This window comes from Podarcis pityusensis (assembly GCF_964106645.2).
Source record: "Podarcis pityusensis genome assembly, chromosome: 3".
Classification (NCBI taxonomy): Eukaryota; Metazoa; Chordata; class Lepidosauria; order Squamata; family Lacertidae; genus Podarcis; species Podarcis pityusensis.
The window spans coordinates 105,164,751-105,180,265 of NC_138026.1; the positions used below are offsets into that span (position 1 = coordinate 105,164,751).

Consider the following 15,515-nt stretch of genomic DNA (forward strand, 5'->3'; position numbering starts at 1 on the left):
GTCTCACTTCAGAGGGCAACTGGGTTCCACCTGAGACCCATGTGGTCCTGCTCCCCACAGGCGAGAAAGAAGATGAGCAATCCTCTCAGCTTCCTCCAGAATTCCAAATGCCCATTTGCTTCCCAGGCACAAGAGACCATGTAGTCTCTTTTCCCTGGCACTACTTTCCAGGGCTTTGAGCCGTGAGTCCATTTCTCTTTCTCTCTGTGCATCCTCCGGGTTGTTTTCATGTTTTCTGGGAATCTAGGACCCCTTCCCTCTTTAAGCTGCAGCCCTGCTCTGTTCATTTACTGTGTGGACGGCGCAGGTTTACAGCACTAACACAACACTGTTTACGTCAATCCATCCGCGCACATAAAGCAAGGAATATAAACCTTAAGATAAACTGCACTGCATTTCTTCCTCTTCCCATCATCACTGCAAGCTATGAGAATCAATAACACCATGAAGAGTTGCTGCACTTTGCCAGTGTATTTGCCTATTAAAAGACTCGGCGGTAATCGGTATTGCATTGCTAATTATTTAAAATTGGTTCCATAAACAAGCTTCACAAGTGCAACTGTGCTTCTCGGCAACTTATCTGTTGCCCTAAAAACCTGGGGGGAAAGCAGCAGAGTTGGTGCAATGCATGTGGTTTTAAGAGCATGTACAAGGATGCCATAAATGTTCTGCGCTGTGACTGTATTGTATAATATAAATTTATTTTAAAAAGCCTTTTTATTATTATTTGTTAAATTTCTGTACCACCTTTCATCCGAGGATCACAGGGGGGTTTATAATTAAAAACACAAAAATGCATAACATAGTAATAAGACAAACACACCCACACACCCACACTTTAAAAGGTCATAAAGGTAAAGGTACCCCTGCCCGAAGGCCAGTCGTGTCCGACTCTAGGGTTGTGCGCTCATCTCACTCTAGAGGCCGGGAGCCGGCGCCATCCGAGGACACTTCCGGGTCACGTGGCCAGCGTGACGAAGCTGCTCTGGCGAGCCTGCACCAGCGCAGCACATGGAAACGCCGTTTACCTTCCTGCTATAAAGCGGTACCTATTTATCTACTTGCACTTAAGGGTGCTTTCGAACTGCTAGGTGGGCAGGAGCTGGGACCGAACGACGGGAGCTCACCCCGCCGCGGGGATTCAAACCGCCGACCATACGATCGGCAAGTCCTAGGCACTGCGGTTTTACCCACAACGCCACCCGTGTCCCCTAAAAGGTCATAGATTGTTTAATTAGCCAAAGGCCTGCCCAGCGCCAGGTGAGCCTCCCTGGGGAAAGCATTCTAAAAATGGGCAGCCACAGCAGAAAAAAATTCTTGTGTTGCAGCCTTCTGGACCTCTCATGGAGGAGGCACATGAAAAAGGTCCTCAGATTATGATTGCAGGGTCTGGGTTGGTTCATATGGAGAGAGGAAGTCAGGCCAGGACTGGCGTTATATGATCAAACCGTCTTGCCCCAGCGAGCAACCTGGCTGCTGAATTCTGCACCAGCTGAAGTTTCTGAACCATCTTCAGAGGCAGTCCCATGTACAACACATTGCAGTAATCTTGGCTGATTGATGAGGCCAGAGATTAATTCCTTTCTGCTCTGCAGTGCCAGGGAAACTGGCAACCAGAACAGAATTTTCTTTCTGGCAGGGGAACAAGAGGATCCAATTCACTGAAGCTGCTCCTTCTCGGGCCAATGGATAGAGCCAGGCTTGTTCTCTCCTTCCCATGTTGTTCTTTCTTGAAGTCTCTCAATTTCTTGGTTCCCGGGTTGGTGGCAGAGGCCAGTGTCCTCCTCAGTCCCAGGGCAAGAGATTTTACAAGTCTCTTTGGATTCTGTGACCGCACTGGGAAAGTATACCATTGGATACCAGCTATGGAATTCAACTTCTTGCTAGAAAATCAATAAATCCCAGCTTTCATTATAATAATAATTTATTATTTATACCCTACCCATCTGGCTGGGTTTCCCCAGCCACTCTGGGCGGCTTCCAACAGAATATTAAAATACAATAACCTATTAAACATTAAAAGCTTCCCTAAACAGGGCTGCCTTCAGATGTCTTCTAAAAATCTGGTAGTTGTTTTTCTCTTTGACATCTGGTGGGAGGGCGTTCCACAGGTCGGGTGCCACTACCGAGAAGACCCTCTGCCTGGTTCCCTGTAACTTGGCTTCTCGCAGTGAGGGAACTGCCAGAAGGCCCTCAGCACTGGACCTCAGTGTCTGGGCTGGACGATGGGGGTGAAGACGCTCCTTCAGGTATACTGGGCCGAGGCTGTTTAGGGCTTTCATTAAAAAAAAAACCTCAACTTCTAAGTCACAAAGGATGGAGCAGAGAGTATTGGTGCAAAGACTGATAAATTCACAGAAGACACATTCAGAGCCAATATGCCACTGAACAACAGTTGCTGGAGACCAAGAGCAGGTTGAGAATTGCATGCCCTGCTTGAGGGTTCCCTAGAAGCAGAATGCTGCACTGGATAGACCTTCTCATCTCACACCAGCAGGGCTGCTGCTCTCAGGTGTTAAACCAGAGGGCTATAAGATGGATTTCTAGTAGGAAGGTTTTGAGATGCCCAGCATACCTCTTTGCTCCTTGCACCTCTGGATGAGAAGATTAAAATAAGTTTTTTTTAAAAAAGCAGTCCAATTTCATATAAAGGTAGCATCAGACAGCAACTGCAAAATGCACAGAGACACAGATGCAAAGTACTAAATTTGAGAAGCGTGCTCCTTATATCAAAGCACAGCCCTTGCAAAATTCTCCTGTCCATCCATAAAACGTTGTAGTTGAAGTTGGCTCAGAAGCAGAGAGAAAGAGAAGGGCAAGAACTAAAGGTCTGACAAGATTTGTAACGCAAGATAAAAACCGGAAAGTGATCTGCTTATCTGGAATGAAGCCACGATGGCAATTATTACTAGCTGAAAATATCAGGCCATACTGAGAGAAACAGAGAAAAGAGGCAGGGGTAAGGGGCGAGAGCAAATTAGGCGGAAATGTTGAGAAAATGTCTTTGCCCTAGCAAAATAAGAAGTCTTGCAAATAAAATCTCACTTGGTGCTCAAAGAGGAAGAAGTTTGATTTTATAAAATTAGTAACTTTACTTCAAAAATTTGTTCAGTGAAATGTTGCTATAAAACACCTTACCAGTTAGTAATCCAAAGCAGGTCTGTCAAAATGACATACACACTCATTGCCACCAGTAATGAGACGGCAATTAGTTTCTTTGTACAGAATCTCTAGAAACTGCCCAGATTTCAGTTCAATGTTAGAAGCCTGCACATTCACAGCAAAACAAACAAACAACCACCCAATTCTGGTTGTTTTGGTAGAATTTGAGAGTATACAATTAAATGACTGAAACTGCAGGTGGGCTAGTGCAGATTGTACACAAATTGGTGATTTTGTTGGTGCCCAGACATCTTAACACACTTGGCATCCTGGTTCCAATTATTAAAATGTTTAAATTTTATTTGAGTAAGTTGACGAAAGAGGTTTCTAGTAATATGGAGAGGTGGCCATTACTTAAAATTTAGCATTTGGGGGTAAGGTTAATAAATGAAAGATGAATATATTGCCACAGGTAATATATGTACTTTGTGGTATTTCATTATATATTCCCCAAGCCTATCTTTGGAAATTTATTGGGCTAATTGGGAACTTTATTTGGGATAATTCTCCACCAGATTTTTACTTAAAGAGACTTCAACTGCCAGTATATGAAGGTGGTTTTAATTTTCCAGATACGGAAAATCTTGTGGAAGATTCTGGCCAGCGTAATACCAGCACATGAAGCTAAGCCACGCTGCTTTCTGGGAAACTCTCTTAAGCTTCCACAGCAATCTGCAAAGAAAACAGCTGGGAATACAACCAAGCAGCACTAATAAGTAGCAAGAGAAGCAGGTGGACGGAAACCGGGGAGCCTCCAAGTCTACACAGGCTGCGTAGTGGAAGAAACAAGGAGTGGGGAGTCCTGGGAAATATGTGTGTGTGGGGGGGGGGTGCTTCTTGACTCTTTGCCAAGCTTGAGGCTTGCCCCTGGAAGGAGGAAGAGAAAATTTTGCAAATTATGCGATCCATTTCCCATTGAAGAAGGTGAACGCTTCTCAGGCTGGGAATGTCACCAATTAATTTTGCTCAAATTCTTGCTTGTTCGGAGAACCGGAATGCCCCTGGCATTAGGGGCAGAGAAAACTTGGGATTGTTGACCTTGCTGGCCAGAGTCGATAGTTGATTTGCAGCAGCAGATTTGCACCTGTAAAATGGCGTGTCACAAATACAGTGGTACCTCTGGTTGCGAACGGGATCCGTTCTGGAGGCCCGTTCGCAACATGGAAAGAACGCAACCCGCAGCGGCGCATCTGCGTACGTGCGGGTTGCGATTTGCCGCTTCTGCGCATGACGTCATTTTGCGCTTCTGTGCATGCGCGAGCAGCGAAACCCGGAAGTAACGTAACATGAAGCGGACGTAACATGAGGTATGACTGTATAGCCAGATATTACACATCCTTCCTAAAAGGCAGCCTCCTTTTGTCCTTGGCCGCATTCCTTTTCCTCTTCTTGCTCAGGAATCCCTCCAGCTTCCCACTCCTCTTCAGCTCTTTGTACTTCTCAGCCAGTTCCAATTTCCGCTTATCAGCTGCAAAGCACAAAAGGGAAAGTGGCCTTAATTCAAGCCAGCCATGTTCATAATGTCACTAGCAATTCCCATCCCTAACTCAAGTTTCCTCTTCCACTCCCAGTCCTCTCCCACCTTTTAATAGTCCCGTGATTAAAAAAAAGAAAATCCACATTGATGACTGCACACCCCCTCAGTAAAAGTCACCATCCAGTCCCTTTGCTTTGCATTATTCCCCAGTGCAACTGGTAACCAGATCCAATGAACACTGCAGGTGAGAACACCATTCAAAGTGGCAGTGCTGACCATCTCCAATATGCAAACCAAGCAGAGGAGAAGAACATGACAGACTGTCTTTATAGAAGGTAAACAGGGTCAGGGGAAGACTATTCAGGTGCTCAAGGTCACACAGAGTTTGGGTCAAACCTGGACAAACCCAGAAACGCAGCTATGACTCTGATCAGTTTGTTTAACTGACTCCCATCGAGCCCTGTCTTAAAAGGATTTCTTCCTTCTGTTCAAGAGTCACACCACTGCAGACTGTGAACCAATTTACATACATCAGCACAGTGGTGTAGTGTGGGTTGCCAGGGCCCAGGGCCGTGTAGAGGGGATGGGTGGGAGGCTGGGAAACAGACAGTGTACGCATGCTCATTCAACTGCCTAGCAGTGCCCCCGTCACCCAGGAGATTGCAGCCACAGAGATAAGAAGAGTTGTTCCATTGCATGGAGAGGTCACTTCCTGGTTCGCAGGGAGAAACCGTTTTAGGCAGAGCCTAGCGACAGAAGCACGCAGCTGTATTGAGGCAGCACTGGGTGTTGACATTTTGCACCCGAGCCAATCGCCCCTGTGCCCCCCGCCAGCTATGCCACTGCATCAGCAACAGGTCCCCTATTTGACAGCATTAATGCCTGATGGAAAGTCAAGGCTCGAACCGTGCAGCTTCTGTCGACAGGCCAACACTTACACTTCTTTAGATAGAAGGGCTTCTTTCCTTGCTGGGCCAGCTCCCTCTGCTGCCTCTTCAAGGCCAGCTCCTTTTCTCTCTCCTTCTGTTGCTTCCTCTGTGTCTCCTCCTGCTGAGTCTAAGAAGCAAAGGGGGGCAAGTTGCAAACATGACATGGCTGGCCAGCGTCAACGTTTCTCCTCTCCCCAATCTCACTGGCCTCACTGGAGCTTTCTGCAGAATGGCGGCTCCAGACTTTGGGCCTGCCTGCAGCGTCTCCCAAGGAAACCCGAGCTGCTCCTAATTCCCCGCGGCCCCAACTCACCATTTGCTTGAGGAGCTGCTGCAACTTGATTTGCCGCTCCACATTTCGGCTTTTCTTCAGGTGCTTCTGAACTACCTGCAGGGGGGAAAGAGGGGAATGCGCTGAAAGGGAAGTCGCCTTTCAACCCAGGACTCTGAGGTAAAAAGGGCTTCGACACAGGCCTTTTCTCCTTCTAGGCAGGTTGCACTCGACGTGAGTAGCTGCAGCCATTACCTCTTTCTCCTTCTTCCGGAGGTCGTTCAAGAAACCGTACGTCTTTTCAAAGATTTCTGGCTTATACTCCCCAGAGAGGTCATCAAAGCGAGGATCTCGAGGTACCTGGCGAGGAGGAAAGAGGAGCGAGCACTAAAATTTGAACACTGCCAAAAAGTGGTGTCTTTCTTGGCAATACATTCATCTTAATAACAGCAATTCGGCCTAACAAGGAAAGCTTCAAATTTGACCATATCTCCAAATCTTTTTTCACTTCTAGCCAACATTTCTCATAATTATCTTTAAATAGGTTTAAATTCTTAGCAGTCATATTGACCCCCAAGTATTTTACTTTCTTAACCACTGTTAAGCCTGTCTCCTTCTGAAACCTCTCTTTCTCAATCGGTGTTAGATTTTTCTCAAGCACCTTAGTTTTTAACTTGTTCAGCTTAAATCCTGCCACATGACCAAATTCCTGAATCAAATCTAATGCTCTTTTAGTACTAGATTCTGGCTCCTGTAACGTCAATACCAAATCATCTGCAAAAGCTTTCAATTTGTACTGTTTAGCTCCAACCTGTATGCCTTTAATCAAATGGTCCCTTCTGATCATATTTAGCAAAACCTCCAGGACCAAAATGAAAAGCAATTACTCTATCTTTCAGGAGCAAGCCGGATCTGTATCACTCCTGTCACACTCGGTGGCCCTTGCCTCATGCAGCACTGTACTGAGCACTGCTTAGAAGAAGAAGAGTTTGGATTTGATACCCCGCCTTTCACTCCCTTTAAGGAGTCTCAAAGCAGCTAACATTCTCCTTTCCCTTCCTCCCCCACAACAAACACTCTGTGAGGTGAGTGAGGCTGAGAACCTTCAGAGAAGTGTGACTGGCCCCAAGGTCACCCAGCAGCTGCATGTGGAGGAGCGGAGACGCGAACCCGGTTCCCCAGATTACGTGACTACCGCTCTTAACCACTACACCACACTGGCTCTCTAAGTCACACTGGCTCTTACTAAGTCAACAGTCTCCTCAGCCGTCATGCGTACTCCTTTATATTCATCCCCTCCCAAGTAATTTTCATTCATCCCCTCCAAAGTAATTTTCAGTTGTGTTACTCAAATATTTTTCTTTTCTTTTCTGTTTATTTTTGTCCACGGACACAAGGCTATTTTCTCCCTTTTTTTTATTAATTTGCAAATTTAACAAAGAAAATGAAAAAATAAAAACCAGAAAGGGGGAGGGGAAATGAAATAAAATTAAACAGAAAAAAAAGCAACTCACCTTCTTTTTAACAGGCACTACTCGTCTTAGATAGGGGACTGGCTTCTTGGCTGAAATTTCCAGAGGTCTGTGGGAGAGAGAGAGAGTACATACTTAGGAAAGAGAAGCCTGGGGGTGTTTCCTATCCTTGGGTGGGTTGCTTCTCAGAACCAACTCTCAAGATGCGAAACTCAAACGCTGCGTCAGTGTTTTGCTTGTTTTCCCTCCGCACTGTTGACCACTAGAAACTTTTGGAAACCAAGAGACCGCTATGTGCAAGGAATTGAAAGCCACTTGGAAAGCACAGTGTGTTATGTAATATGACAAGAGAAGAGATTAAAGGGAAAAGTACATTAACGCAGGACTGGATTCAATCTTCTGAATTTTGGAACAAGATGTATTACTACCAGAAGAGTTTATAATAGATATTAAGGCTAACTACATGATGTATGTGTTTCCTTATATTTATTGCTATGTATATATTAAGGACTGTCAACTGATTATAAAAGTTTAGTTGATAAATAGTCTGGCCTTTAACCAATTATTGATTAATCATTACATTTAAATACTAGAGCCTCAGTATAGATGCCTTTTTGAGATATTGAAGGAAATGCAAGGTATCATCTGTTTACTGAATTGTAAGTTGCCACTCACTGTTAGAAAGAAAAGGGCTTTTTAACATTGCCTTCGCTCCATTCCATGGGGGAAAACGTAACTTCAAAGAACAAGAGTGTCCTGAATTTTCATCCCCAATCCTGGTATGCCCCGCGGAGGACCTTAAGGTCCACAAATGACAACATTTTGGAATTCCCAAGTCACAAGGTGGTTAGATTGGTCTCAACTAGGGCCAGGGCCTTTTCAGTACTGGCCCCGACTTGGTGGAATGCTCTGTCACAAGAGACTAGGGCCCTGCGGGACTTGACATCTTTCCGCAGGGCCTGCAAGACAGAGCTGTTCCGCCTGGCCTTTGGTTTGGACTCAGTCTGACCCTTATGTTTCCCTCCCCTTATGGTTTTGATCTATGGGCTACTTTTAAAACGAGGCTGCATTTTAAATTGCATTTTAACCTGTATTTTAAATTGGGTTTTTTACTGTATTATGTTTTTACTGTAATTTTACTGGTGTTAGCCACCATGGGCCCGGCCCTGGCTGGGGAGGGCGGGGTATAAATAATTTTATTATTATTATTATTATTATTATTATTATTATTATTATTATTATTATCAACAGCCCCCTTTATTTAAATCAAGAGAGTACTCCTAAACACAACAGTGTAATACTATATCCTACTCTGTACAATGGACCTTACTTCCAAGTATATTTGCTAAGGACTGCAGTGTACAGCTTTAGTTAATTACTCTACCAACGAAAGCATCATGTCCTGTTTACAGAAAATTGTGACATGCATATTACTGGTGAGCAGTGTTAGAAAATTACTAGGCGCCAAATGGCACCTTTGAAGTACTTTAGAGACGTCACAACAGAATGTCTATTGGACTAGATGACCCTGGGGGTCCCTTCCAACACTACAATTCCATGATCTCAACTACATCGCTTGACCGTAGCTTGCTCTTACAACAATTCTCTTGAAAGCAGAAACAAACACAGGGGAAATGGAAATGGAATCAACCAGGGTTGAAATTAGCAGGGTGCCTGGCGCATTTTGCGCCTAAAGATTCTCCATTTGCGAGCACCTCAAAAAGTCTGGGTGCCATTTTTTGCGCCTGGCTGTCAGTCAAGGATTACTGAAATGTATGTGATTTGAAGCCTTGAGGTATATGTTAAGGAAAGAGCAGACTGTTTTGAAAACCGTATTGTACCAATATTTTATTGTATACGCCAAATGAAACATGTATTAACAATTTATGCTAAAAAACATGTCACTTATGTGAATTGTATATTAACTGATGCTTATCAAAATAATAAATAAAAAGTGTTGTCAACCTCCTCCCCCCCCCCCCGGTAGCGCCTAGACATTCTGTTTTGGCGCCCACAACCCAGGTCCCAGAAGTCATTTGGCTCCTAGCTTTCTTATCCTAGTTTCTAACACTGGAATTAACTATGGGCTAAGGCAGAGGTTTTCAAACTGTGGTCTGTGAGTTCCATTTGGGTGGCCTGGGGAGAGGCTGCAGCACAGTTAAATATCTCTGTACTCAGCCCTGAACTTCCTTTCCTTGATGTGATGATGGAGGACTAAGATGACCAGCAAGGAGTCCATGATTCGTGCAGCGACACAAGATGTGCAGCTTTTGTTGTGCACGAGTCAGATGACTCAATGAAGCTCTTAGTCGCCAACCTAGCACTCAGTCCACGCAGTTGCAATTGGACCCTCACCGTCAGCAAAATGGCACCCAGGGAATGTCGGTGAGGTGCCTGTAGCTGTCATTTCAAAATAACTATCACACACAGAATTTCAAAGGGGAAAACAGGCTTCAGAGGAAAGCTAAGAGGCCAATTCCCCTTTCAAGCTAGAAGGAAGCCTCTTCAAATGCACATCCATTGAGCCAAATTCTATCCTCCACACAGGAATATAGAAGCTGTCTTATACACAGTCAGCACATTTCCCCATCTATCTCAGTGTTATGTACACAGACTGGCGGGACGCGGGTGGCGCTGTGGTCTAAACCACTGAGCCTCTTGGGCTTGCTGATCAGAAGGTCGGCGGTTTGAATCCCCACGACGGAGTGAGCTCCTGTTGCTCTGTCCCAGCTTCTGCCCACCTAGCAGATCGAAAGCATGCCAGTGAAAGTAGATAAATAGGCACCACTGTGGCGGGAAAGTAAACTGCGTTTCCGTGTGATCTGGCTTCCATCACGGTGTCCTGTTGCGCCAGAAGCGGTTTAGTCCTGCTGGCCACATGACCTGGAAAGCTGTCTGTGGACAAACACTGGCTCCCTCAGCCTGAAAGCGAGATGAGCACCGCAACCCCATAGTTGCCTTGTAATGGACTTAACCATCCAGGGGTCCTTTGATTTTATTTTACCTTACACTGACTGGCAGCAGCTCTCCGGAGTTTCAGCAGCATTTCCCCCCCACCCCAGCCTGACCTGGGGATGCTAGGGACTGAACCCAAGCATGCACTCTATCGCCAAGAGCTATGGTCGCAGCATCCGGTCCCTACCCAGCTGAAGGACTTGCAGAGACTTGCTTCTCTTCAGCCCCACACCTGGCTGACTGGTTGAGGGATGGTACTTGAGTCTTGCTCTCTGCCACCAACATTCCCTGGCAGCAAAAAGGGAGGGCACCCAGACTGCTGCCAGCCACTTCTGTTTGGGGAGGGCAGCTTGAAACAAGGGATCATTTCAACCCCCTCCCCCCCCCCCGCAGGCACAGGCAGGCACCCTCTCACGCCCGCCATCTAATTTGACTCTCGGTGCATCCACACACCCGCTGGGTCCGTACTCCTATGCAGAATGGGAGGATGTAAAGACGGAAAGCGAAGAAAACATTTCGATTCTGCTGGCATGGGTGGATTCCGATGTGAATGATTGTATTGCGGTGATTGCAATCTGTATGGCAAATTAATTATATAATCAGTGGGTAAAAGAGGGAAAAGCGCTAATTAAAAAAAAAAGGGGGGAAAACAGCTTCTCGGGCTGTGTGCATCTAATTAAGTGCTCTTATCATTCCCGTCCCCTTTCACCTGCATTCATTGCCTTTTAAGAGGGTGTCTTTTTCTTCAGAATTGCAGGGCACAAACCGCAAGTCATTATGTGTACGCTACTCTGCATAAAGGTCAGGGAGCAAAGTTTCAGACAAAATAATATAATCTCTAATGAGATTTTGTTTTTCTGATGTTCAAAGTCATGATTTTGGTTTGAAATGATGGCTCCTAGCCTTTATCGGTATATCACAGGGTTCTGCTACCAGCTGTATAAGCTGCAAGTTTTTATCCCAAGACCCAAAGTCAGATAAATTTGGATGGAAATATTTTTTGATTGATGGAATTACACTCTCTGGAAGTGGACCCACTCTGAGCTACTTTGGGATGTTCAAAATCTCTCTAGCATCCAGAATTGCTTTTTATCATCAGCTTTGGCTGATTATTCCAGATCAATGGTTCTGCCTTAAAACTAGGGGTGGAAAGGCTTTGTCCCCGTCCCCCCGTCCCCCGTATCACTAGATTCCAACTCCCATCAGCCCCATCCTGCATGGACAATAGACTGGAATGATGGGAGTTGTGGTTCAGTAACACCTGGAATGCCACAGATTCCTCATCCCTGGCTATGGAAACCATCGCTCAGTTTGTAATCTCAAGGCTGAGCTACTGCAATATGCTATATCTGGGGCTTCTGCTAGAGTATTCAAAAGCTGTTCTTCATGCAAAACCCAGCAGCCCATTAATTAACGTCAAGGAACACTCGGGATTATGCAACGCTGGATCTGCTTCAACCACCAATTGGCTTCCATGCCCTTTCCAAAAATGCTGACATTACCCTTTCAAGTCCTAAACAACTTGGGCTCAGGGAAAGCACGAGAGCTTGTCTCTCAGTAAAAATCAGCAAAGGAGACCCTCCTCTGACAACAGCCGCACTTAGAAAAGGTCAAGGCTTTCTCAGTCGTTGCTTCTGTTTTATGGGATACAATGACCGAAAGGTGCCCAGATTTATTACAATTTGCAAAGTTTTGGTTTTTTAAATCCTCTTTGGATTTCACCTGTAGCTTGATGTAAAATAAGTTTTAATATTGTTGTGTTCTTAAACTTTATATCCATGAATAACCACAGCTATTGTTCAAGTGGTAAGAAGAAAGAACTAAGCACCACTCATGTCTTGTATTTACTAAGCCTACAACTTACATACATTTAACTTGTACGCATTCAGCTTTATGCGTGAGACAAAAAGTAAAATAAAGGGGGCAGGATTCCAGGAAAAATGATGCCCCCCCCCAACCTGCCGTTGAACCAAACGTGTTTTGATGACATGCAATTTGGGCTTTGGGCGCGATCCCGAGAACGTAACCCCAGCGTCAGTTGTGGGCTTACTGTACGTTAGAACTGTTTTGGCTCCAGCTGCACCTGAGTACTTCAGTGGAAAGGCAGGCTATACAAAGCAGTAAATACTGGAATAAACTTATGCAAAGCAGGAGTTGGGACAAGGTCTCCACTTTAGCAATAAACGGTTCCAGCATCCCGTTCCCTACCTCTCTCTAACCTGCTGGATTACCACCTTCAAAGCATTTTCAACCCCCACCGCCCAATTATTCAGAAGACAAAAGCAGGTGATGAACCTGGAATATTCTCTCCAAAATGGATTGGTCCAGTAAAGTCAACATATCACTTATTTGGTGCCTTTTACTCCCTGGACTGACGTGGCGCCATCGCTATGCCAACATAAATTTTAATGAGCCGCTGTAGAAATCCTTTGAAAATATGACACCCAGACCCTCTTCGGCAGTGACATTAACCAAGTCACACTCCTGTTGTGCTTCGCAACCGCCAGCCTTCAGACGCGGCAGAAAAAGCAGCGCATCACGGGAAACAGACGGCTCTCTATGAAACAGCCTTTTTTAGAGGGATACACCAAATTCCCTCAGGAGAAGTGCAAACTGATAAAATTATGAGGAGTGGAGAAAACAAGTAAGCTAATCTTCTGCACCAACAGCCCATGAACGGCTCGATGAAGTTAATTATATTTTTATTAGCTAGCTGAAAAGACAGCACCCTTACCAGAGTTGTGACAGTACTGTGGAGTTTCGCAGGCAGAGCTGCCAGTTCTTGATCCGGATGCGGCACCTATTGCTTTAACAGCCCCGGGGCAGCAAAACATTATTTGACTGTGGTGTCCCAGCTGCCCCACTGCAATTTTCTCCTCCAAGTTTGAAGTAGCAACGGGATTCTGCTTTCTGCAGCAGGCAGTTAGGCCCATACCCAACTAAGTTGTCCTGTAAGCACAAGGAGTTCAACCTGTGCTCCTTCTCATCTCCCCATGTACACACCCCAGATCTGTTCTAGGGTTCCCCCCAACCCTAGAGAGCAGATTTGGGGGCGGGAAGAGGAATCCCATTGTGCAGGCAGCAGTCCTTGCACGAATAGGACGACTTTGTCAGATACAAGCCAGAGAATGGACCGCAGCAGCAGGGCAGGAGCTGTCATTCCAAACACCATGTGAGAATTCACAAACCAGCCAGGCTCCTGCAGACACCTCTCACTTTTCACTTCCCTAACATACTGGTTTCCAGTGAGCATGTGGAAGATTTTATAAAGCTTGCTCACTTTTTAAAAAATATTGCGGTGTTATGTTACTTGCTTCTGAATCCAATTTCATTCAAGAATGCACCACTGAACAGGATAGAATTTGGGGAGCCTTCCCTTAAAAGTCGAGAGGGTTCCTTTCAAACAAACACACACACAAATACCTGGCTGATTTGATTCCAGCTGCACTGGGGCTTTTGTAGAAAGGCTCTCTCTCAAAAGGCTTTGGAGAGATAAAAATAGAAATAAGCAACCCATAATAGAAGAGGCATTTTGAAAGGCTTATATAGCATTGTCTGGAAAGCCAGCGAGAGCTTCAGGTAAAAGGTGAAGTAGCAGCACAAGATATTAACAGAGGGTGGGGAGGGGAGAGAGAAGAGAAGCAGAGAAAGTTGGAAAGAGATGAGAGAGAACTGATGAAGGAAAGAGCAGGTGTCTCTTGGATGGGACACTTGCGGCGAGTGAAACCTGGCTTCAGGACAATGAACAAAGGGTAATGACACACAGCAAAATGGAGAGAACTGCGGGGAGGTGTCTGAGGAGGGAATACAGTGACCATTTGCATCCGTGTCTGCTTTAATGTTTAAATTACTCATCACGTTGATGGCATTTTACAGAATATAGTGGTACCTCAGGTTAAGTACTTAATTCGTTCCGGAGGTCCATTCTTAACCTGAAACTGTTCTTAACCTGAAGCACCACTTTAGCTAATGGGGCCTCCTGCTGCTGCTGCGCCACCAGAGCACGATTTCTGTTCTCATCCTGAAGCAAAGTTCTTAACCTGAAGCACTATTTCTGGGTTAGTGGAGTCTGTAACCTGAAGCGTATGTAACCTGAAGCGTATGTAACCCGAGGTACCACTGTACACTGAAGTGTGAGAGACTGGGAACACAAACGGGGCCAAAGAGTCACATAAATGGCTCCCAGAGAGGCTTAGGAAGAAGGAAGTAAATTAATCACAGAAAGGTTATAAAAATGCATCGAGAGCAAGGTAGCAGCTCCAGTGGTGCAGACCGTAAAGCAGACACTTAAGGCTGTTAGTTCTTCAGGTAAGTCCATGCTACCATTCACCCTCCCAGAGGGAGCCCTCTGGTTAAACTCCAATTCCTTCTTTCCAGGATGAATGCATTCTGCTCCAATAGCTCTCCAGAGGCAGCTCAGAAATCTCTACGCCCTTCACCAAGCAGAAAAGGGCTTACTGCATGAGCCCATGCGCAGGTTCGGTAATTGCTAACTTGAGAGCTCACTCTCAAGATAGGAAGCGCAGGTTTGCAGACTTCACCTGAGCCCAGGGGAATGCAGTTCTCTTTGGGGGAATGCACAACAGGGAAACACATTTACCCGTGCTTGTTTGGACGCTGCCTCTTCTCTGCTTTTGTGACATTTACTGCCCTTTTCCCAGTAGTCATCTGCTGATAAGCCTTGGTCCCAACTCGATTTCTCAACTGCAGCAGCTCCTCAAAAGACATCAAAGACCATTCTGGGGGAAAGATAAAAACGAGACACCCCCAAACAAATGTCAGTCTTTGGATTATTCAGACTCTACCACCCGCCGCCCAAGCCGCTTCATGACATGTTGAATGCTGTCTTTTTTTGCACTCAGATTGCAAGGGCAGCTGCAGGTAAACACCTTGCGATTCATGCAAGTGCCACCACAAAAACCCTGCACACCCACCCAGTGCTCAATCTCACAGCCCCTTCAAAAACACACTAAACTGCCCTGCCAATGGTGCTTTCCCCATGTGGTTGAGTCAAGTATTCAGGGCCTATCATGGGGACCTTTTCAACCCAAACAGCATCCCACCAGGGACACAGATCAATGGGAAGAGGCCTCAACAGCAGTATGGGACAACACTACGGGAAGCTTCTCCCTAGGAGTGTCTGAAGGAATCCCATGTGTACTGGAGTTGTGTGGAAGGACTACAAACTTGGCATCCTACGTTAAGTAACCACACACTGTGCTAGTCCTGCAGAATTATGACATAGACCA

At 45.7% G+C, this 15,515-nt stretch overlaps 1 protein-coding gene across 1 annotated transcript in view; it reads right to left on the reverse strand.

The window, feature by feature from the left end:
- Window positions 1-3,052: 3,052 nt before the first annotated feature.
- RRP36 (ribosomal RNA processing 36) overlaps window positions 3,053-15,515 on the reverse strand; it is a 34,106-nt gene continuing 21,643 nt past the window's right edge. The window contains exons 3-9 of the mRNA XM_080998180.1: window positions 14,867-15,005; window positions 7,354-7,420; window positions 6,095-6,199; window positions 5,882-5,956; window positions 5,578-5,695; window positions 4,479-4,630; window positions 3,053-4,268 (exon numbers count right to left, since the gene is read on the reverse strand). Of these exons, the coding sequence (XP_080854306.1) occupies window positions 4,491-4,630; window positions 5,578-5,695; window positions 5,882-5,956; window positions 6,095-6,199; window positions 7,354-7,420; window positions 14,867-15,005 (644 nt within the window). The 3' untranslated portion in view covers window positions 3,053-4,268; window positions 4,479-4,490. The remainder of the gene's footprint in view (window positions 4,269-4,478; window positions 4,631-5,577; window positions 5,696-5,881; window positions 5,957-6,094; window positions 6,200-7,353; window positions 7,421-14,866; window positions 15,006-15,515) is intronic.